The 25,101-nt window shown below is 35.9% G+C and overlaps 1 protein-coding gene across 1 annotated transcript in view; it reads right to left on the bottom strand.

Annotated features, from left to right (window-relative positions):
• LOC138319295 (claspin-like) overlaps window positions 1-24,814 on the bottom strand; it is a 37,515-nt gene extending 12,701 nt beyond the window's left edge. Inside the window, exons 1-22 of the mRNA XM_069262344.1 lie at window positions 24,679-24,814; window positions 23,336-23,444; window positions 21,564-21,658; window positions 21,340-21,406; window positions 19,747-19,781; window positions 17,395-17,446; window positions 17,160-17,221; window positions 15,653-15,704; window positions 13,285-13,313; window positions 12,995-13,055; window positions 11,448-11,542; window positions 11,093-11,186; window positions 8,921-9,038; window positions 7,306-8,184; window positions 5,762-5,874; window positions 4,763-5,016; window positions 3,927-4,038; window positions 3,621-3,782; window positions 3,292-3,419; window positions 2,398-2,549; window positions 1,998-2,119; window positions 1,570-1,672 (exon numbers count right to left, since the gene is read on the bottom strand). Of these exons, the coding sequence (XP_069118445.1) occupies window positions 1,570-1,672; window positions 1,998-2,119; window positions 2,398-2,549; window positions 3,292-3,419; window positions 3,621-3,782; window positions 3,927-4,038; window positions 4,763-5,016; window positions 5,762-5,874; window positions 7,306-8,184; window positions 8,921-9,038; window positions 11,093-11,186; window positions 11,448-11,542; window positions 12,995-13,055; window positions 13,285-13,313; window positions 15,653-15,704; window positions 17,160-17,221; window positions 17,395-17,446; window positions 19,747-19,781; window positions 21,340-21,406; window positions 21,564-21,658; window positions 23,336-23,444; window positions 24,679-24,702 (2,918 nt within the window). The 5' untranslated portion in view covers window positions 24,703-24,814. The remainder of the gene's footprint in view (window positions 1-1,569; window positions 1,673-1,997; window positions 2,120-2,397; window positions 2,550-3,291; window positions 3,420-3,620; window positions 3,783-3,926; window positions 4,039-4,762; window positions 5,017-5,761; window positions 5,875-7,305; window positions 8,185-8,920; window positions 9,039-11,092; window positions 11,187-11,447; window positions 11,543-12,994; window positions 13,056-13,284; window positions 13,314-15,652; window positions 15,705-17,159; window positions 17,222-17,394; window positions 17,447-19,746; window positions 19,782-21,339; window positions 21,407-21,563; window positions 21,659-23,335; window positions 23,445-24,678) is intronic.
• Between the last annotated feature and the right edge of the window lie 287 nt (window positions 24,815-25,101).

Raw genomic sequence — 25,101 nt, 5'->3', positions numbered from 1 at the left:
AATAAGTCTTCCAATATGCTTTAAAGAGACAATTCACTCAGGCTAATTCTATTACATAACCAAGAAGCAAAATATGGCATAAATGTATTGTTCTACATTTCTTATGAAACATATAACATGAAATACTGACAAATTCCACGTCATTGTTTAGTATTTTAATTGATACCATTATAATTACAAATCGTTGATCAATACAATTAAGCAGGTACAATATGTACGCTGTACCCATACTCGAGCCAAAGTCATGCACGTTAACAAATGTACTACATAATCACTGAGGAGGTGATCAAACGATTTTTAGGCAAGATAATTCAAAGGTAAACACACTACTGTCAGAGCAATTGGAGCAGTTCTAGACTAAAGTAGCATTACTCTACGAGCAAGGGACAGGGTTCGGCATACAAGATGTTCGACCACAATGTTTAATGGCGGACAGCGAGCGAGTTTGAACATTTCGCACGCATTTCACCACCATGGACTTTTCTGGCATAATAAAGTAAAACCAACTGATCTAATTTCAATTAGAAATATTTTTTTTCCCGATATATGTACAAATTCTAACGTCTCTTAGACTGAATTGTCCCTTTAATAAAATGCTTTACATTCTATACATATTGAATAAATGGATATCACAAAGCTGTATACAGTGAAATTCCCAAAACCAATCACCTCTTCAATTCAATTCTTTTATTTTCTGTAAGATTACAAATTATTGGAATAATGAAACATAACATATCAGAATAACATCGAACAACAAGTAGACATAAGCATTAGTGCTTTCATTTTAAAATCTTTAAGATGCTTATGATGCCTAGATACGCTGAAAAAACGGTCACTATAGACAGGTTGCCTTTATAGACAGGTTGTGGCTTTCATGCCAACCAGAGAGCCAGTAAATAAAACAAGAATTCTTTTAATGCAAAACAGACCTGCTATTGGATATTCATTACAATACATTATTCAACAAGAGGCCCAAGGGCTGTAATGGTCATCTGACTTAACTTGGCAATAATCGTATAGGAAATTAATTAGATATAGTGTCATGGTAGCCATCTTCGATTTGGGATCAACCAGAGATGTAACTACTCTTTGTCGGGACCATGTCAGGATCATTTCAGGCAAGTTTCAGCCAAATCGCACTGGTAGAACTGGACAAGAAGCTCAAAATATGAAAAGTTTACACACGGCGCACGGCGGATGACGACGGAAGAAACAGATGACCTAAAAACGGGTCGTTATAGACAGGTGGTAGTTATATACAGGCGGTCGTTGGAGCAGGTTTGACTGTTATATATAATCAATCAACAGTACATTATCAAAGACAAGTTACAATTGTAATATTCATTAAAAGCTTAAATTTGTATCTGTACATCAGAGTTGTGTCACTTCATATAAGTTAAAAGTTGTTCTCAAATATTTGTTTACTATACCATGGCTGCACAACTTACAGATCAGATCTTGATACTGTCTGGAATTGATCCATGTTTGATTCCTGACATACTGTTATTGTTTTAAAATGCTGCAACTATTATCATATATATATGTGACAGTATATATGGTGATCATTACCTGCCAGCAAACTGTCCAGAGCAGAGCCCCAACAATTCATCTATGTTGCCTTGTGTTTGCTGGGTCGCAAACAGACTCTTACAGGATTTCTTCTCCTCACTCGCTGTCAACATAAACAATTTGATAAAATACAACTATCCCCAATACTTTACACAAGGGATAGTGAAACAGCACGATATAATTAATTATTTTCTGTTTTCATACTAAATCTGACTTTCTAATTGAGTAATTTTTTTAAAATACCGTTATGAAATAAATAATAAAAAATTCCAAAAATGGCACAAATACCTGATGTTATTGTAACGTCACAATAGAGATATTAAAGTTGGGTATTCATTTGAAATAATAATCCTAACAACATTATTTATATATACCAGATATTGAATCCAACATACTGCTAGTTATTCCAACTTGTATCACATTCTCACCTCTAAAGCGTCCAGAACAGAGTCCCAATAACTCATCCATATCCGAAGCCTCGGCATTGTCTAGACTTTCTACACCAAAAGGATTCACTTTTTTCTTGTCTGTTGACCCCATCTTTAAAAAGCTAAAACATGTACAAAGTTTAGAGGACATTGTCGTACTCCAAATTGATCAGCAATTAGGAGTCAAACCCTCAATATTATAGATATTATGCTAATGTCCCTAGCAACCATCTTTTTCTTCTTCTTTTTTTTTCTCTTTTCCCCCTTCATTTTCTTTTGACTTTTGGTATAATGATATTGATATCAATATGCAACAGAATGTTTCTTTAAAACTATTATAACAACATATAAATATCACACCCACACAGATATACATATCACAAGTCCTATCAATACTAACCCGTCAGCGTCCAGCATCTGTGACTGTGAGTCGTCCAGGTAAAACAGCGGCGCCTGGCTGTGCGACTGTGTGGGAGGTAGAAGTTGGTTGTTACCATACAGATCCTGGGAATCTTCAATTGGTGGAGGTAGATTTGGTCGCTTCTTATGTGTCTGTAAAAACAGTGTGTAGTCAGTATCACAGGCAATGTTCATATAATTACAACTTTTCAAATTAAGTGAACCCATCTCTGGGATACTCCAATAAACTGAAATTTTTTTATTATTTACACCTTTCAGCTTGACTGCATTTAAAATGTAAATTGGTTTTTTTTAATAGAATCCAAATCAAACGAATAGATATACAGTCTGCGACTTTAAGCACTAGTTCAATGTCCACGATTGGACTAGTGGCTCCCAACCCAATTAAAATTGATAAATATTATATTTACAAGAGCGGTGGTCAATTGCATTTTTCAACACATTTTGAGTGCATTATTATGTCTGAGATTATTTCAGTCTGGATTCATCAATTTATGAAAATTTGCATTCAGGAATGCATCTGTAATTTGGGTCAAAATTGTAAACTGATCATGACCTAAGTGCTGAAGCAAAATGGCTGTTTATTCAATTTGGAATAGTAATTAAATAGTCGGACTAGTAAAACTTTGGGGTTTACTAGTCCAAATGACCAGCAGAGAAAAAAAAAATTAACGTCACAGACTGGATATATTATAAAACTTACAGATAAAAACATAGATTTCAGAGTGATCCACCAGCATTCAAATTGACCAGCATTTTAGACATTGTCAGATGACTTGATCAAAATTGGATACAGGCAATGGGATAAGACAGACATGGTCACATTAAATTCCTCCCTCTTCCCTATTTTAATGCAAAGACAAATCCAACTTACTGGGGATGTAGTCATCGATGCCAGATGTTTGGAGAAGGGAGAAAACTCTTCTTCAGCTTTTGACTCTTCAAGGCTGTGTGGCACTAGGAAATTGGGTGCCGGCTTGTCTGAATCAACAACCTTGAAATCTGAAAAAGGTGTCCTCAGATTACAGTAAAACAAGTTAGTGTTGATATAAAAATACCACATTCATATTATGTTCATGTGGACTTTTCAGACAAAAATATTAATCACAATTATGTTTTTATCATTACAGCTCAAAATTGTTTGTTTTCCTTATGAAGCCACACAACGAGTTAACAACTGAACTAAACATATATACCAGGTACCTGTTTTCTGTGGCTGTGTGACGTCTGCCCCAGCCCCGGCGTCCTCTACTGTCCGTGTATCACTGCACTGATCTACTGAAGTGCCTACATTACTGTCTTCATCATCACTGATCTGAAGGACTCGACTCTTTTTCTTAGCTGATACAGGTTTTACAACCAATTCTGAAAATGACACGATGTGTTCATATTTGCGTTTTATTGAGTATTATTAAATTTCTCAATATTGGCATTAATATAACTTTGAAATGCCCTATCTATTATTCAAGCATTTTTCACTTCTGATAAAAACTTATTATATTTTGTTACCTTCCTTTTCTTCTTCTTCCTCCTCATCATCTGACAGCTGTAAAACCAGATTCAGATCACCTTCCTCCTTTTCACTGACTTCGTCAGCTTCATCATCCATAAATGGGTTTTTCTAGGGGGAAATTAATAAGAATTCAATACTCTGATAACACAAAGGCAGAGAGTGATACTACCAAACATATTCAGTGGCCAATTTTTCAAATTGTTTAAAATTTAATCTTCCATCACATTCAGGGCCGCAGAAAAAACTGTCCGTCAGACAAGTGCTTCATCAAAATCTACTCGTCTGAATGACATTTTCGCTTGTCTGCAATATATGTCAGATGAATAGATATATGTGACTGTATATATAAACATACAGCTGTTTTAGATGTATCTGCCGATTCGGGATAACACGACTAACCGAAGAAACCGTTACGAAACTCAGGCCCTATATAATTTTAGCCAGAAGAGATACAATTAAGGTTTAGGTCATAGTCGGTGTAAGAACTCTTTAATCGTCCGACGGACAAGCGTGATGTCAAAATTCACTCATCCGATGGCCAAATCCACTTATTTGGACGAGCGGACATGTACATATCCCCAGCCCTGCACATTTATAAATTAACTTCATATGGATGATACTTTCCCAAACATGCAAGGTATATATATTATACTGACAAACCAGTTATGATTATTATCTCCTTTCAAAATCATGGAAATTTGGACCCACAAACATAACAGTTCTACTGTTTGTTAAAGCATGATATTCAAACATGTAAAACTATTAACATCTTTTTCAAGAATACCCCGCTGAAAATGAAGAAACCCTATAACACCTATGGTTTTATAACTACCTCTTTTGGCTCCTGATCCTCATCTATCTCCTCATCAGCATCTCCAAATTGTTCTTCAAAATCATCATCTTCAACGTCTGTGTCCGAATGTTCAGACATCTCTGCCTCATCATCGAGTAGCGCTTCCCCATCCTCTCCCTCGAAGCCTGCCTCATTGTCCAAGTCATAAACCTGCTGGTGTTTCTGTCTGTTTATCTCCCTTTTCTGGGCCATCACCACAGACAGCTGAGACTTGAGCGCAAGCAGTTTAGCACCTACAATAAGGTGAATGGAAGATAAACATATTCAAGGCACTCAACTAGACAGGCCATGATCACTTGACTAAGCAAGCCAAGATCACTCGACTAGACAAGCAAAGAAAAACTAGCCAAGATCACTTGACTAGACAGGCCAAGATCACTTGACTAGACAAGCCAAGATCACTTGACTAGATAAGCCAAGATCACTTGACTAAACAAGCCAAGAAAAACTAGCCAAGATCATTTGACTAGACAGGCCAAAATCACTTGACTAGACAGGCCAAGATCACTTGACTAGACAAGCCAAAATCACTTGACTAAACAAGCCAAGATCACTCCACTATGCAAGCCAAGGTCACTCAACTAGACAAGTCAAGATCATTTGACTAGACAAGCCAAGATCACTTGGCATGGACTAGTTTTACATATGGCTTCACCTGCTGAAGTTTGGTACCTAAAGCTAATTATCCCAGGTCCAGGGGTTTCATTATCTTTCAGGAGAGGCGGTACAATTGCAATTTCAGGGGGTACTTTTCTGTACCATCTGTATGCTATCTAATGTTATTTAGCCCAAATCAGGCAGTACCACAGCTAGGTTCAACCGGCAAAAAGTACCGGGTACCGCCTGATATTGAAACCCCTGCAGGTCAGACGAATGAATTTATGACACTAGACATTTAAGCCACAATGTTAGGACTATTGACACAGATTCCATAATACGCCCCCCCCCCTCCCTCACTTTCGAACTTGTAGCACTAACCTGGGGTGTCCAGTTTCAGGAGTGGGTTATCCTCCACTGGTGTCACGTGATAAGTAAACGTGCTTTCCTTCAGTTCCTCACGGTCAGAAGCCATCTTCTCTTTCTGTACAACGCTATGATAAATACACCACATAATAAGGACAGGATTTTAAATGAGGTAGATTTTAAAATAGGAATTTAAGACATCAAATAAATTTAATAGAGGACTCCACATAATCGAATAATGGTTATTTGAATGTTTCTGTTATTTGCATAAAATTCTGCAGTCCCGATTTTTTCCTTCTTTATCTTTGTTTTTCAACTCCGTGTATTTGCATAGACTTTTACATGACCTCCGGTTATTTGAATAAAATATTTGGGAAATTCTAAAAATAAAATCGAATATTTTTCAATTTTGCAATATATTTTTAGCGAAATTCACCAGTATATATTTCAAGATACTTCGCTTTTACTAGAAACCATCATGGTGACAGATTAACGTTATTGTATGGCTTGTTATTTTATGCATGAATCTGGAAAAGTATTCGACGCTGTTACAATTTACATCAGCAGCGGTTCAACATAACTTTAGTATAATCACTAACTCAAACATCTAATTAAAGCATTTGCACTTTCAAATATGTTTATTTATTAACGTAACGTACCTTAGTTCGCGATCGGTTGGAGAAACCATGCTTCCTTACAACAATCGCCATTCATGAGTAGTCTCGTTCAACCAGAGTCTTGTTGACTATGACAGACATGTGCGTAACAAGCGTCTCGTTGAACGAGACATAAAAGCATGCAAAGTCGGCGTGCAATGACTACCGCAAGTTTCGTACAGTATGTAGGATACAAAAGATACTTGCTACATTGTTTCATTGCTACTTGAATATGCATTAATTTCTTAAATGTTATCAAGCTATTCGCCGTATAGATCAACAATACAGGGAGAATTCTCAAAACACATTTAGGTCCAGTGAACGCATGGCTTCATCACCTGCCGCCATTTTCGAATTCATACACATGTGTAAAAACAACACTACTAGTTGATCGGCACTTTGAAGTTTAATCATGATCGTAAGTTCATTTTGCAAGGCAAATGTACGTAAATTTGTTTATTATTTAGGTTCAGAGTTGTAGACACAAATTCAATCCTGTTTAGTTATTGCATTTGATATTGATCGTTTAGCTTTTTCTCAAATATTCACGTGTCGATCTAAGGCTAACGTAAACAAGAATCTAATATTGGAATATTTTTTGTTATTAAACAATTAAAATCGATTTACAACTTCGAAAATAATTACTTGTTGTTCGTTTTCAGTGTAAATAATTTACGTATTTATCAAGTAAACGAAACGATATCTATTTGTCTGTTCACATACATATGTGTGAGGTCAAACGAAGGTGCAAAATGTCATCTCCGCCTATTCGAATACTCCGGTTATTTGCATATTTTCTTCTGGAAAATGACTTATTCAAATAAGCGGAATCCTCTGTACCTTAGAGCAGCAAGGTTTTTAATTTTAAAAAAAATTAAAAAAATAAATATCAAAGGAACTTACCTTATCTGAATGTCTTTATCACATTTTTTCTTTTCTTTCTTTTGTGAATGTTTTAGAAACCTGTCCATGAATGCTGACATTTGCTTGGTTTTAGGAGTGGAGTCTCCTGTGTCATCGTCAAGATTGATAAAGGAGTTGGGACCACCACTGAGACGAGGTAGAGAAGAAAGGTCAAGTGACGACAGATTGGACAGTTTTTGACTGGGTGTGTCGTCGGTCTGACCTTTATGTGGTGAGTCCATTTCTAAACTTTCACTTTGAGCACTAATTGGCTGGTCTACATTAATAGTTCTATCTACATCTGTAGTACTGCTGGTTTTACACGAATCCTCCCACAAATCTGAACCTAGTTTTTTGTTTTCATCAGGATCTTCAATACCCTGAAGCTCAAAAGATGACTCCATTTTCAACTTTTCCTTTTTACAACATTTAGTTTCTTCCTCTACTAACAAGTCTGGTAATTCACCGAAGTCCAATTCAACTGATGTCACACATGCTGACTGAATTTCAAGTTTACAGTCGTTATTTGATTCTATATCTGGCAGACTGTCTCCTTCAGCCTTGGATAACTCAGGGTTTATTTCTCCTTCAGCCATTGGTAACCCAGAGTCTGTTTCTCCCTTTGGCAAGTCCGACTTTGATTCTCCCTTGGGTAAGTCTGACGTTGTTTCTCCCTTGGGTAAGTCTGACGCTGTTTCTCCCTTGGGTAAGTCTGATGCTGTTTCTCCCTTGGGTAAGTCTGACACTGTTTCAGTAAGCTGTGAACTGTCAGTGGTTTTGACTGATAAGTCGACCTCCATACCTTGACCATCAGTAGATGACAGTGTAGGACTGGAGAATCTAGTCTTGGACAGAACTTCCTCACACATCTCTGCCTTACTGTAGACACATAAACAATTAAATTTAACAACATACAGTTGGACAGAACTTCCTCACACATCTCTGCCTTACTGTAGACACATAAACAATTAAAGATGCTCCACCGCCGACAGAGTATAAATAATGTACATCATTTGAACAATAATTGGTGTTTAATCGTGTATATATATGTCTAATTAACACAAAAAATAATATAAATAATTTATTTTGCATTTGGTGCTCGCGCAATCAGTATTTCATCCCATATAGGATATAGTGCCCCGAAATTATTTCGGGATGCAATTAATTATTTTTTATATTTTTAACTTGAAGTAAAATTAGAAGCTCAAACTTTTCAATGGTGGTAATGGTGTGAAGTAAGTAACTTTTGTAACTGAAGAGAAATACTAAATTGTCTGCTCCTATTTTTTATAGTGAAAAAATAATATTTGTCAGCGGTGGAGCATCTTTAAATTTAACAACAGACAGTTGGAAAAACTCACACATCTCTGCCTTACTGTAGACACATAAGCAGTTAAATTTAACAACAGAGTATTATACTAGGTAATAAATTACAACATCCAGAAATAATTACAACAGCTTCAGACAAAGAAAAAACACATTGCAATTCTACTCTTCTCACACATTCTGAGTTAGAGTTCATCAAAATATAAATATGTGTTAGTTTTGTGTTATTGGCTACATCTGACCATGTGGTCAGTGCTGACCAAGTGTATCTCTATAGAGTATAACTGACCGTGAATGGCTTGCCCCCTTCAGGGCTTTGTATTGCTGCTGTTTCTGTAAGGCACGGCCCAGAAAGTCCTGTAGTGGCCTCGGACTAGGATTGTAGTAAGGAATGTTCACTCTAGACTCTATAACATATCAAAACTTACATGTAACATCAATGCAACATTGTCAAAGAAATCAGCAATATATCTGCCTACACTTAAGTTTTCAGCATTCTCATGGGGATAATTCCATGCATAATCAGCCTTTTCACAGTACGATAAATTGAATAGCAAAACTGTCTTCGATGAATATACCCAGGCTGACAAACATATATATCAAAACTAATGAATAAATCAATTAACTAGATTTCCCCTCAATTTTGGCCAGGCCTAAATTAAAATATTGTTTGTTTGCCCTCCTCCGACCGACCCATGAAAATCGGCCCGACTCAAAATTTTTTATTGAAATATTCTAGTGAAATTTTTTTTTATTGTCGTGTACTTTCCAGTGCTGTGTGAAAACCTTTGATGAATCGCGGTATAAATTTTTGTTTCCCCTTATTTTAAAATATTCAAATTCAAATTTACGTACATTTGTCTCAGCCAAATGAGCAAATGATCGTGATTTAACTTCAACGTGCCCACATGCACTGATGCAGTTGTTTGTAACATCGTACACACATGTGTAGGAAAATGGCGCCGGGTTGAAGCCATTCTTTCACATTTTCACACCGGGTGTTTGGGAATTTGATCGGTATTGCTATTGATACGACGATAGTTTGATAATATTTCAGATATTTATCCAAGTATTAACTGCATTAAAACATCGTAGCAAGTATTTTTGTTTCCAGAGTAAAATACGAAACTTTGCGGCTAATCATATTATACTGAATGCGTAAACAAAACATGGCGGCCGAAAAGTAAAGCATGGTTTCTCCAACTGGGCCCGGCACCATAAAACTTTCTCAGACAGATTGTTTACTCAAGCCTATGTAAAATCATATACTTGAGTAAAAAATCTACAGGTACGTTACGTTCACAAATAAACATATTTGAAACTGTAAATGCCTTAAGTAGATGTTTTAGGTAATTGTTGTATTGAGTTAGAATCCACGACTGCAGAAACGATCTGCATCAATGACGAATATCCTTGCCGATTCATGTAAAAAATGACAAGCCGTACGAACACTAAAACCTGTTGACCATGCCGATATGAAGTGTTCATGGAAACATATATCGGCGTATTTTGTTGAAAATAACCTCCAAGTAAATATGAGCACTATCCACAATTCGTAGTTATTGATAATTAAATTTATCACCAGTTAATTAACTTGAATTAAATGACAAAAATAACAAGCACACAAACAGTTATTTACTACGTGATTTTTCTATGCCGATAAAACAAACAAAAAGAATTTCCGATACAAAGTCATTTTGGTGTTATTTTTAATTACTCCATCATCCAGTAAACTGAAAAATAGGTGGGGGGTCTTATTTGCAGACATCCCCCCTAAGTCTGAAAATGTGTCAAAATAGGTGGGGGGTCTTATTTGCGGTCAAATACGGTAAAAGTTGAATCATTCCATGGATCTTCAAACGTTTTGGTAGTCGGATGTAACATGGTCGAATGTCAGAATATTGGGGTCAAGGGTCAAAGATAGAAGTCCACCGTCGGACGTATGGATTTTTTTTTGAAATTCGGTTGATGTACGATGGTCCAGAAAATATTTAAAAGACTCTTTCCCAAGGGTATAGACGTTCAATGCTAACCCTGCCCAGACAAAACGCCCATGTTTGATTATTTTTCTTATACGTCTTGTACTTGTATTGACACATCATGTGTAGTGTGAGTCACAGCTGTTTATGACGTCATAACAATTGCATGTGATTTGATTGTTCTACATGCGGACAATGGACATTTTCAATTGTTGTGACATCCAGTGATAAATCTATGTTTTGACAAAGATGGGACAATTTGTGGTAATTGAGTCAAAACTATATAAGTTTGAGTTTTGCAAAATAAAATAAAATAATTTTCCTACCTACCGACCCATTCTGAAAATTCAAGGTCGGAAAAGGGCAAACCAACATTATTTTAAGTCTGGCCCCATAAACCAAATGGTGTGGGCTTCCTTTTGTGAATAGTATCCCGAGCTGTACTTGAGTACTTATCACCGATCTTTCTAATGTATACTGACCTCTCACCATCCTTTGTGTCTCGCTGTGTATATTAATCATTGCTTCCTCTTTGGCCTTTCTTTTGGCCCGTGGAGTCTCTTTTTTTGCTGCCCCCTGAAAAAGGTTGAACAGTACTAAAATTCAAATTTTGATGTTTGTTTGGTTTTGTTATTAGCAGCTACATTAAAGAACAAATAATGTTTGGTAATGGAAGGGAAATGGAATCAAGAAAACCAACCATTAAAACATTAATCCTTGGTGCTTGGCCACAATATCTCAACCTTATCTCAGACACCTTATACTATAGGTCATTTTAGCTCTTTTGACTTTTTGGGGAACAATGATAGGATTTCAAATAAAAAATAGCTACCATACCTTTTTTAACTGCTTCAGTAGTTTTGGATCAATTGCACTTTCATCAAAACCTTCATCATCAGCTTCATCGTGACTGCTCTTGCCCGATTCATCTCCTGTATAAAACAGGCACTAATATAACGCTGTCACATTGCAATGTAATGCTGTCACATAACAATGTAATGCTGTCACATAACAATGTAATGCTGTCACATAACAATGTAACTCTATAAAACAAAGTAACATTACAATGTAACACTGTCACATTACAATGTAACACTGTAATATTACAATGTAACACTGTCATATTACAATGTAACACTGTATGTAACACTGTCATATTACAATGAAACGCTGTCACCTTACAATATAACACTGTCACATTACAATGTAACACTGTCACATTACAATATAACACTGTCACATTACAATGTAGCACTGTCACATTACAATTTAACACTGTCATATTACAATATAACGCTGTCACATTACAATGTAACACAGTCACATTACAATATAACGCTGTCACATTACAATATAACACTGTCACATTACAATATAACGCTGTCACATTACAATGAAACGCTGTCACATTACAATGTAACACTGTAAAACAGTCACATTACAATATAACACAGTCACATTACAATATAACACCGTCACATAACAATATAACACAGTCAAATTACAATATAACACCGTCACATTACAATATAACGCTGTCACATTACAATGTAACACTGTCACATTACAATGTGACACTGTCACATTACAATGTAACATCGTCACAATACAATGTAACACTGTCACATTACAATATAACACCGTCACATTACAATATAACACTGTCACATAACAATGTGACACTGCCACATTACAATGTAACACCGTCGCATTACAATGTAACATCGTCACAATACAATGTAACACTGTCACATTACAATATATAACACCGTCACATACAATATAACACGTCACATTACAATATAACACCGTCACATAACAATATACACTGTCACATAACAATGTGACACTGCACATTACAATGTAACACTGTCACATCACAATGTAACATCGTCACAATACAATGTAACACTGTCACATTACAATATAACACTGTCACATAACAATATAACACTGTCACATTATAATGTAACATCGTCACAATACAATGTAACACTGTCACATTACAATACAAGCGGCCCAGAGGGCCTGTATCGCTCACCTGGTTATTATAATGCCAAGTAATCTTCTGAATACAAGTTCTGTTCCCCTTCACCCAAGGATGTTTGTGGCCAAATTTGGTTACAATCCATGCAGAACTCTATGACTAGTAGCGATTTAAAGGAAATGTTGACGGACGGACGACAGACGGACGGATGGACGACGGACGCTGCGCCATGATATAAGCTCACCGGCCCTTCGGGCCAGGTGAGCTAAAAGCCCAGGAGTGCTTATTGGGTTGAATACAGTATTTATTAAAAGGAAATATAAATATTATAATAAAAGTACAATGTATTAGTTTTAAATCTTCTTCATTCAATTTCTATTTAGGCTTCAAACCTTACCACTTCCTCGATCACTGTCACTTTCAGCATCAAATAAATCTCCATTTCCAAAGTCAGGTTTCTAAAATCACAAAACATAACAATGATAATTATCTTATACAGTGATCATGTGCACAATGACAAGTCAGCAAACAAAATCAGTCTCAATATTAGAGCATATTCTTTGTCACGAAAACCAGACTGACCAGTCAAGGGAAATTTTCCACTTGACATTTTTTGACATTATTGAAGACAAATAGTTTTAGTTAAAATGAATCCCTTTTGATGATTTGTTATGTATCTTTACTTACACTAGAGGTAGTTGGTCCAGAATCTGTACCTGAAGAATTAATTTGTCAGATTAGACATATCAGCAAAACAGAAATACCGTATTCGACCCAATAAGTGCCCATGTCCCTATAAGCGCCCCTCCCCCTTTTTGAGGCCTCAATTTCAATTGCCCAGGCATAAATAAGGACCAAAACTACTTAAAACGGTATAAATTTGCAATAATTTTGACTTATTGGCACCTTTTCATTTTTATCAATTTTTTTAAGCGCCCTGGACGCTTATTGGGTCGAATACCGTAGATATATTCTCTAATTACTCTTATTTGTGAAGATTCAAAGTGAGGGACACAGTTGCAATGAAGGAAACAAACGTAAACTATTGCAAGAATATATGTCAACAAGTGATCCCAGAGGGATCTTGGCACCTTGTCTATGTCTGACAAATGTCAAATTTTAAACTTCAACTACCAAAATCCAAGATGGCTGCCATCTTGTTGACCGATCAATCCCAAAATGCAATATGCACAACCAGGACCCTAGGGGAACCTACGTATGAAATTTGAGAATGATCCCTTCGGTAACTTCTCAGAAATAGTGATAACAAACTTATAACTATCAAAATCCAAGATGGCTGTCTGGCGGCCATTTTGTTGACAGGTCGGTCCCAAAATGCAATATGCACAACTAGGGCCCTAGGGGAACTTATATATGAAATTTGAGAGAGATCCCTTCAGTACTTTCTGAGAAATAGCGATAACAACATGTTACTACCAAAATTCAAGATGGCTGCCTGGCGGCCATTTTGTGGACCGATCAGTCCCAAAATGCAATTTGTCCAAACAGGACCCTAAGGGAACATACATATGAAAGTTCAGAAAGATCCCTTCAACACCTTTTGAGACAAGAGGCCCAGAGGGCCTGTATCGCTCACCTGGTTTGTAATGTCAAGTCATGTTCTGAATACAGGTTCATTGTTTCTTTTCTGAAGGAATTTGAATATTTACCTCTTATTTCCCTATTGGGCCCCACCCCTCCTGCCCCCGGGGGGGTCAGAGCCAAAATTTATACAAGTTCTATTCCCCTTTCCCCAAGGATCTTTGTGGCCAAATTTGGTTACAATCCATGTAGAACTCTAGGACAAGTAGCGATTTATAGGATTTACCTCTATTACCCCTATTGGGCCCCGCCCCTCCTGCCCCCGGGGGGTCAGAGCCAAAATTTATACAAGTTCTGTTCCCATTCCCCCAAGGATGTTTGTGGCCAAATTTGGTTACAATCCATGCAGAACTCTAGGACATGTAGTGATATATAGGATTTACCTCTATTTCCCCTATTGGGCCCCGCCCCTCCTGCCCCCAGGGGTTCAGAGCCAAAATTTATACAAGTTCTGTTCCCCTTCCCCTAAGGATGTTTGTGGCCAAATTTGGTCACAATCCATGTAGAACTCTGGACAAGTAGCGATTTATAGGATTTACCTCTATTACCCCTATTGGGCCCCGCCCCTCCTGCCCCCGAGGGTTCAGAGCCAAAATTTATACAAGTTCTGTTCCCCTTCACCCAAGGATGTTTGTGGCCAAATTTGGTCACAATCCATGCGGAACTCTATGACTAGTAGCGATTTAAAGGAAATGTTGACGGACGGACCACGGACGGAAGGACGGATGATGGACGCCGCGCCATGACATAAGCTCACCGGCCCTTCGGACGATAATAAGAATTGTTAATGGACAGAAGAAAGACGGACCACACACGGAAAACGATTTGAATATGATCGTGGGCTAAAAGGTCATCATCCAAATGAAATCAAATGAAACTAAACAGCCTTATTAAGAATCAACAAGATGAGCATGATGAGGAAATCTTGATAACAGATAATTATCTTTTATTTTGAAACAATGTCTGTAAATGAATACACAAACACTTCCACCTCTACACCATATATCAAAAAGGCACAAAAAACGTCACAGAAAATTAGAACAAGTTCAGGGCTTTATCTAGGGTCTCTCAGGGGCTGATATTCGGCCCCATTCCCAATGAGATTTAGGCTAGAATTTTCCCAACTTCATGGGGTTTTTCCCCAATCTGAAAATAGTGGCAAAGTCCCACGACTTTTGAGACTAATTGCGATCGAACGCACCTGAAAAATTGCGTTAATCAGTTACCTTTGCGTTTTGTTTAGGACAGAATACTTATCTATTTAAAAATGTTTTTTTTGTAACATCATGCAGTTTAAATTACATGTTAAAAATATATGATAAGTTAAATATTTTCTCCTACTGAACATGGATTTATGAATCTTATGTCGATATACCGATGATTTTTCCCAAATTCACTCAGGGGCCATTTCCCAATTTATCTAGAAAAAGCCCTGAAGTTATACAGGACTCACCTTGTCCAGACAGACTGGAGTCATTACTGGACTCATCCAGGACTTGAAACCTCTGGAAACAGTTAACAACGTATTAGCTCAAACATTTATAAACCGGTCTACCGTAAAAACTTGTATAATTTGCGCACCAGTGTAATTTGCGCAGGTACTTTTTAGGGCTGAAAATGCTGAAAAAAATCTACTATCAGTATATTTTGCGCATCAAAAATTTTGGGAAAAAACGATGTCCAGGGAGTCCCAAAATCGATGTATGAAGGTGACAATTTCAATGCAAAATATTCCCCTGAAATGCTTGACAACTTGCACAAAGAAGTGTTGTATTAAGAAGAAATAACATATTAAAACCGCATCGTGTTTGTTTTCTTTTATTGGCCACCTTAACCTGAAACTAAAATATCTTGCAGATGTCTAAAACATTGGCGGTCCGGTCTGCCGTACTCCGAGCACATGTCAATGTTTTGAGATATTACACATGAATAGTTATCAGGAACATTTAAAAAGATTTGAATCTATTTGTTTAAAATTGTCACAATAAGTAATTAGTGTGTTTGAGATCATTAACAATCAACAGCAATTGGCTAGCGGATACGTATGTTACCTTGCAACAATCACATTGCGAGTAAACTCACTACCTGTACGGTACCAGATCCCAGCTGATGGCTAATAATATTTATGAATACGGTTGAATATGTCACTAACCTTGTAGCTTGTTAATTCAGCAGTAATAAAATTGCAAACCACTTATTAAAAGTCCTAAATATAGGTCAGTTTAGGCATCTTATAAATCCCACGTGTGTTTTGACTTTTTGCACACGGCCTGCAGCTGGGGTATACGTATGTTTGTGTATACACACACACTCTCTACAGACTTTTCTCTACAGCCTCTCTCCCCTAAAAAATACAGGTAAACTAGATTGACCCGACCAAAGTCACTGATTGTGGCTGTCCCATTATACTACGAGGTGCACAGGGTATACATCTCTTGCTGTCAGTAGAAGCCATGCTCTCAGTCAGTCGCCATTGAATTCTCAGGGCAAATGGAAACAAGACAATGTGATCATAACTTAACACTTTAATTAGCCTTAGATAATCCACTTTAATAGGTGAGGCATTGTTTTTACAATCTTTAATACCTTTTATCATATAAAATGGCTACCATACACAGAGCGGTACCTCAACATTCATAGATCGTCAGCCCCTCAGAATGGACAGATTTTCCCCCCGTAAATTTTTTAAATCTCCTCTATCAATATAATTTGCGCACCCCCAACTTCAATTTTTATTTTTGCACAGAAAAAGTGCGCAAATTACACAAGTTTTTACGGTATTGTAGGATTTTATTGATACATGTATACTCAGTAGGGCGATAGTACGTATACTGATCACTGAAGTGGATAGCAAATTACATTTTCATCATTGTTTTCTATTCATGACAATGTTCCATGTAACATCAAGTAAATGGTTGATCTGCTGCAGACAATACAAAGTTTAAAACAAATTGCCTCACCTTTTTCTTCTTTTGTGTAGCAGTTCTTAGGGTCTCCTTGTCACTTCCCTCACTGTCAGAATCTGTAACAAAATTGATATCAAATCATCTATACCCATGTCACATGAATAGGTGTGATAGTTAACAAGTGATATGACCATTTAATAAATACAGGCTATACTATATGATACAAGTTAGTATATCTATATATCAATTTCTGTGTATCAAAATTTTTAAACATGAGTGCTAATCTTACCTTCATCACTATCATTTGAGTTAAGAACAGCATTCAGCACTTCATCAGCAGTCTGAAATTAAATAAAGTTGTTTTCCTTTCAACATCTGTAGATAAAACTGACAGTAAAGAGACAGTAAATCTTAGGAGTGTCACGGTTAACCGAAAATACGGTTAATCGAAAAATTCAACCGTACGGTTCGGTTCCGTATGATAATTCTTAGTTTCGGTTTGGTTCATTAAAAAAAATAACTGTCCTATAATACCTGTAATTTACGTGTATAAACTGTATTGCAGATTATTTCATTGAAAATACGGCGAAATTGTTTGTCAGAATCCCGAGAAATACACCTGTTGACCGACATATATGTGTATATATATTTTTTTGCATATACATAATATCTAAATGATATATTTCACTTATTGTTTGATATTTTATAATTGATGATTTTTTTATTATATTTTTTTTCGATAACAATCCCGCAGAATATCGGCAGCTAAATCAAGCCGCCATTGTGTTGCTGATTGTAAACAATCCCATTTCCATCGGCCAATATTCCGTGAATAAAACCATTTTACGATTGAACATGTACCTGGTACGTTATAATGCTTATCTTTATTATAATTCCAATGCATAATACTTTTTAAACACTTTTTCTGAGATAATACCGATGTATTGATTTGCGGTAAAACTTGATTTTCACATGTCAATCATCACATAATAATGCGTCATGAAGGATACGAGGAAAGTTTTAGTGACAAATAATGTATCATAAAGGATACTAGGACATATATCTCTCTGTGACTGATTAATGTGTCAATAGTAATGAAAGAGTTAAAAAGATAAGTAAATGTTCAATTATGTTTTTTTCAAGATGTTCCACTGCTGACAGATCATAAATAATACTCAATATTTGAACAAAAATTGGTATTTAATCGTGTTATATGTCTAATTAAGACACAAAATGATATAAAATAAAAAATTTCTTTCTTTGCTGCATGCGCTTTTAGAACTTCAATCTATACAGGATATAGTGCCGTGGATTATTTTTCAGGACGCAATTAATTATGTTTTTAATTAGAAGTAAAATTTTGATATAGAAAAAAACATTTGTTGAAGTGATACACCATATTTAAATCTCAAGCAAATCTTGTTTTTGATAGAAAGTAGACTTAAATAGTGTTCAAGTAAGGTTTGTCTGAACCGAACCAAAAAAAAACGAAAACCGATCAAAAAAAATTGAAATCGAACCGAGCTGAAAAAACATGAACCGTGACATCCCTAGTAAATCTAATTATTTCATTAGATATATTTACTTCTCTGAGAATTGTATAGCTAATGTTAATCCACAAACATGGATTTCAGGAGTGCAGGGACTTCTTGATCAGTCAAATACTGTCCATTCTAATTGGATACTAAATAGCATAATGCAAATTTTACATATGTTAAAATACATTTTATAATGCAATGATTCCGACATGAACAATTTATTACATTTTTATAAGGAACATAGATTTCACACATTTCTCAGAGACCCTCTTCATATAATCTAAGGAATCCAGCAATATGATTAGTGCTGGAATGGTTTGTAAATATGCCAACTGGTTAACTGGATCGGATTAACCGAACCATAACCGGATAACCGTCGTTTTAAGTAACGTTACAGTCGTACATCAATGTCATAAATTTGTCATACTTCGTCTGGATTCCATAACAATCGCTCACATCTGTCAAGAAACAATCATATACTTTGTCTGGATTCCATAACAATCACTCACATCTTTCAGGAAACAGTCATTTGACACCAAAAGAATTAGATTTATTTTGTTTGTTTTTAATAAAACCATGACGGTGAATGGAAATCGGTGTAAACACTTACAATGTCAAAGTAGGCTTACTTCCTGCACATGGTTTTTTATTTGCACACAGTACTTAAGCACATCATACTCACTGGAACTTTTGAATAGAAGCCAAGTGAAACCTAAGCGTTTTAGTGATGACCCAATTTCCGATAAAAACACTGTTGTCGTAACACTTTTAATTTCATTACAAAATTGGGCTTCTGAAAGCATATATTCTTTATACTATAGGTGAAGATGGACGTTAGTACAGGAATTTCATTACTTTGAGGAGTATTTTTGCCGTAAGAAATGTACATAGCGGTTATCGGATAGCTAAAATGCTAACTGGACACAAGCTCAAACCGAACCGTGAACCGGTTACCCATTCTAGCACTAATATGATTACAACTAACACTCGCATCAGCCATCAGTGAAACCTCTGCATGTTCATAAAAAATGAAGAAAATCTACATGAGATGGCATGGTGACTCTTTGTCTAATACTTATACCTATCCTGATCATGGAGCTTACCTTTTTGACTTTACTTTGAGATTCGTCAACAGAACCTGTAAGAATCAATATAGAAAGTTAAGTTTCCAATAGATTTTTTAAAAATTTATATCTAATCATTTAAAGGGACAATTTAATTAGGCTAATTCTGTTACATAACCAAAAAGCAAAATATGACATTAATGTATTGTTCTACATTCTTTATGAAACATAACAAGAAATATTGACAAATTCCACAGCATTGTATTTTGATTGATACCCTTGTAATTCCAAATTGTTGATAATACAAAAAAAGTATAGACAAAAAATTCTTTAATAAAATGGCAAGGGCCAGGGTTTGGCATACAAGACGTCCGACCACAATGTGTAATGGTGGACAGCAAGCTAGTTTGAACATTTCACATACATTTCATTACAGTGGGCTTTTTTGGCATATTACAGTAAAATCAACTAATCTAATTTCTATTAGAACTGGTTTGTTTCCGATATATATGCAAGTCTTAATGTACTCTTAGAATGAATTGTCCCTTTAATAAATAAAAGTTGAAAGATGCTTGCCTCAGATAAACATACATACATAGAGATTGGCAACTCTGTCATTTTTATGATCGGCAGATGTACCTCTGTATGTGCTTAAGGGTTTTTAGATAAACTCTAAGATAGTTAAATACAGCAAAATAACTTTGATATGTTATAAAAGTTCAGAAATTTTTAGATGGTTTGAGTACGATTTTGGATAGAAAAAAATACTATTTTAATTTATTTCACAATCGCCTTTGTGTCCAAAAAAATCAAAAGAAAAGGCCAAAAGAAAGGAAACAAAGATATTTTATGTGATTGTCGAACTACTAGAATACTATTCAAGAGTAAAACTGAAACAAATTTCTTGAAATAAATAAATAAGTTGTTTTTATTTTATTTGACAAATTCTAATTTTCAAAATTCTAATTTTCAAAATACAGTCCTGCGATTATTTTCACAATTCTGAATTTGGTTTGTTTAGTTTTACGTCCTATTAACAGCCAGGGTCATGTAAGGACATGCCAGGTTTGTTGGTGGAGGAAAGCCCGAGTACCCGGAGAAAAACCACCGGTCAGCGGTCAGTACCTGGCAACTGCCCCACATGGGATTCGAACCCGCATCCCAGAGGTGGAGGGCTTGTGGTAATATGTCGGGACATCTTAACCACTCGGCCACCGCGGCCCAATTTCACAATTCTGAAGACCCTGGCCCCATCCACATAAAAGTGAGAATGAGCCCTGTATATTAATATAACAAAATGCACTTCCGGTTTAATTTTGAATGTCTGATTTTCGAAAAACTAGGTAAAATTGCTGATTTTCATGCTTTCAAAAATCATATCAAATAACATCAATTGGGAAAACTAGTCACATCAAACCATGATATAATGTTTAAACTTTATGTTGATGCAAAAATATCATGCCAAGGGAAAATGCCTATAAACCGCAGGTCCTGCTGCCGTCAACAAAGATAAAGAAGGAGTTTTCTTACCAAAGCATGCCATTTAAAGACATTCAAATAGCTTTGCTAGCTACCATGAATATGTTTTACCCTGATCATGGAGTCTGATGATAAATAGTTCAGATATCATACCAGGAAAAGATGAGACATTGTCCTCTTCCTCCTCCTCTTCATCATCTTCCAATATTGTTGCTTTCATCTATAACAGCAAACACCATGTTCAGACATTACAAAGACTTTTGATACCTCTATATTTGACAAACAGATTATTTTTGTTATCACAACCTGTGCTTATTTATTAGTAAATTAATTCGAAAAAATTATAACACTCGCTCTTTTAATATTAAAACACTAACTCTCTTTTTTGGCTTTATTTCTTCCTCCTCATCATCACTATCTGTTAATTGGAGACGAGGAGTTTCATCTTCATCACTGTTTTCAACATTTTCTTCTGAAAAAGAAAAAACAAAATAAAACAACAATCATATGTTGACATAATTTAAGTATTGAAACCATGGCCAACATCTGGCAAATACAAGTCTATATATGCCTATTTTTAGTCACTGTTAGGCCAGGTTGAGGTAAGAGATTGCACTGTGTTTTCTATTGATCAAAGTAAAACTACAGAAATATGGCATGGTAATGTTAATATAATCAGTAGCTCGATTGGTAGAGCATTCTGCTAGTGTTCAGAAGTCCCAAGTTTGAGCCAGTATGACCGATACATTTCTCTTCATGTTATATAATACAAATAATCTGAATGGAACATAACTATATATTGACAAAAAGGACAATATTACTTCAAAAAAGTCCTTCGTTAATATCATGGATATATAAGTAATAATGATATGCAATTGGTTTGTTGGAACATGAATCGTACTCACGGTTTCTTAATACCTTAGTTAAGAAGCAGGTTTGAACTGAACATGTAGTTATTTAGTCAGTCAGTCGCCTTCTAGAATCATGCTAGGGGAAAATTCCCTTTAGCTCAGTAGGTAGAGCGGCGGATCTGTATGTTCTGGGCAGACATCGCAAAAGTTAAAAAAAATGACTTGACATTCGGACCGGCAAGGACTGTGAGTAAGCTGGACCGAACAAGATTTTTCCTAGACCGAACATTAATGTGAATTTTTGAAGTAAACATAACTTCCTGCTATTAAAATCAAGGCAGCTGTTTTCATGTTTAACTTATGCAGTTCACATTTTTTTGCTAGGTTCAGCACCTGCATAATACTTCAGAGACGCCACTTCTACTGACTTCTGGTACTCAATAATTGCCAGACGTTCAATCCTAACTAGATTTTAAAATAGGCGGTCCAAGTCAAATTTTGCCGGACATATCTATCGGACCAGCAAATTTCGCGATGTCTGTCTTGGTTGCGGGTTCAACCCCGACTGGCTATACACTACTGTTCTTTTTCCTGTTTGAGGATTTTGCATTTTATGCTCACCCTGTTACAGTTTTACTTTATAGAGAAAAATGATTTATTTTTTTTAGTCTGCCAAATATAAGTTAGAAATAAAGCTAGAAATTCTATTTCTGATATTGGAAATATAATTTCCCATATCAGAATTAGAATTTCTGATATGGAAAATTGTTTTCTTATTCATTATATCACAAATAGAATTTCCGACAAAGGAATTAGAATTTCCGATAATGGGATTATGATTTCCGATATCAGACTTAGAATTTCCGATATCGGAATTAGAATTTAGAGTTTTAAGGCCCTCTACCTTTTGAAACGGATTTTTATTTTTAAAATGTGATTATAAAACGAGATTGATAATTTTGTAGAATCATAAGAGTTAAAAGCTTACACTCATCACCATCCTTTGAACAATGTAATGAAAATAAAATCAACATTAATTTTCATAATGCAGGTCGTCTTATGTTTCCCGCCGTCGCCCTAGGTACCATGCGTTAGTTGACTATCATTGCGCCAGTGGCAAAACAGCGAAATGAATCTTCACTGTTAACATAGAATACGAAGGGGACATTGCATTTTTTGGTATTGTAACCTCATCTCATTTGTATGTTTTTAAGAAACTTTAATTTTTTGTTTCGGAAAGGTAGTGGGCCTTTAACTCACCCTGTTACAGTTTTACTTTATAGAGAAAAATGATTTACTTGTTTCTGCTTTGTCCTGTATCGAGGAATGTTGGCTGTCCTCATCCATGCCGGAGTCTGCCTTTTCCATGGACTCAATTTCTTTTATGATTGGCTCCACTTGTAACACCTTTAACATTCAAACAAAAAGTCCTAGCTTAAAAGTTAGTTACTATTTTAATCAACGATTCATAAGTGAGAAGGATTTGCCACTCGGGTTTTGGACAAATAGGTGGCAAGAGCTTTTGTGTTTGTGTGCACTGACCGTGACATTGGGCGACGACCGATTTACCTCTGATATCCGTTGGTGCATCCTTTGATGTAGCTTGCGGGTGCCAGACTTATCGTCATACTTTCCTGAGCGGACTGTCATTTCATGAGCTGTCATATTTTTTTAACAATTCTTCTAAATCTTCCATCCTTAAAGCAAGTACTAAACGTTGTGAAATTTGATAAACTTTACATTGGTGTTTCTTTTAGCTAGATAAGACAAGTATTTGTTGAGGATTTTTATTTTTTTATTCTCGGTTTATAGGTGTCCCATGTGGTGTTTAGTAGTGTAAAGAGTGACAATATTGCTCCTGACTACATATGTAACCTTATTAAAACACAAGAAAACATTTATAATTTCAGATCTGAAAACAAAGCAAACCTACCCAGAGTTAACACCACCAGGTATGGTAAGAAATCTTTCAGGTACGAGGCGTCCCGCATATGGAACAGCCTCCCAAATGACCTGCGTAAGGTTGAAAACTATGCAGTTTCAGAGGCTTCTCCGTAAGTGGGACAGCCCGGACTGTAAGTGTAAACTTTGTTCTTAATGTCTCCCTGTATCCTGTGGTGTAACACATGTCTTTATGTCTTTATTTTATTTTTATTTTGGTTTGCTTTGTTGCTTGTGTTGCCACCCCTTTTAATATAAATCTGTGAACAATTCTGTGATAGCTTATATAGTGCCTGTACTTATAATTACTGACGACTGTGATGCTTTAGTTTTAATTTTCTGTTATATATACAATATACTTTGTTTTGTCGAAATACAAGCTCAACCGAGCCTATTACCATGTTTTTACATATTCGACAATAAATAAAGTTTCTTGTATCTTGTGTCTTGAATCCTTCTCACTTAAAAATCCTTGGTTATAATTTTTTGACTGTCGAAATTTACACTGCTCCGAGAGTACGAGTTGGTACCTTACAAATAGGGATTCAGATAAATCATTGAAATGATTAATCAAACAGATCTAACAGTGATGATAAAGCTAGTGGTATTGCCGACTTTGTAAGTTTGTTTACATTTTGCAGTAGAAGACAGTAATGAAAGAATTAACACAATGTTTCCGAAGTCTGATTAAATTGCTTACCTCTGTGTTTTGTGGCTCCTCCATTGCTTTATTCTCCTTTTCTCTTTAAGGCTGGTAATTTAAGTGGAATTACCGAAGATTGTCTAAATCTGTCGTCTAAAACATTTCACCTCCATTTTCCATTTCGCGCGTTATTGCTACGCATGTGCAAATTTAACTTCCGGTGTTGTGTTTGCATGTCCTTTTGTGGTCGATGCCATCGATCTACTTCGGTTAAACAGGTCAGAGAAATCACTATATTTGGAAGTAAACACACAATCACGTGATCAATAGTTACCCATAGTACAATTTCATATTTTGGCAAATGGCATGAATGAGGTATAAGCACGTGACTTGTTTTACTACCTTTTTACTACAAAAAAAAACCGCGTGTTTTGTATCATTTGGCGGAATATCGCCCGCTGATAGTGGTTTCATTTCCAA

This window comes from Argopecten irradians, chromosome 3 (assembly GCF_041381155.1).
Source record: "Argopecten irradians isolate NY chromosome 3, Ai_NY, whole genome shotgun sequence".
NCBI classification, from domain to species: Eukaryota; Metazoa; Mollusca; class Bivalvia; order Pectinida; family Pectinidae; genus Argopecten; species Argopecten irradians.
The sequence above is the reverse complement of the archived record's forward strand: the minus strand, read 5'-3'. Positions and strand labels throughout refer to the sequence as shown.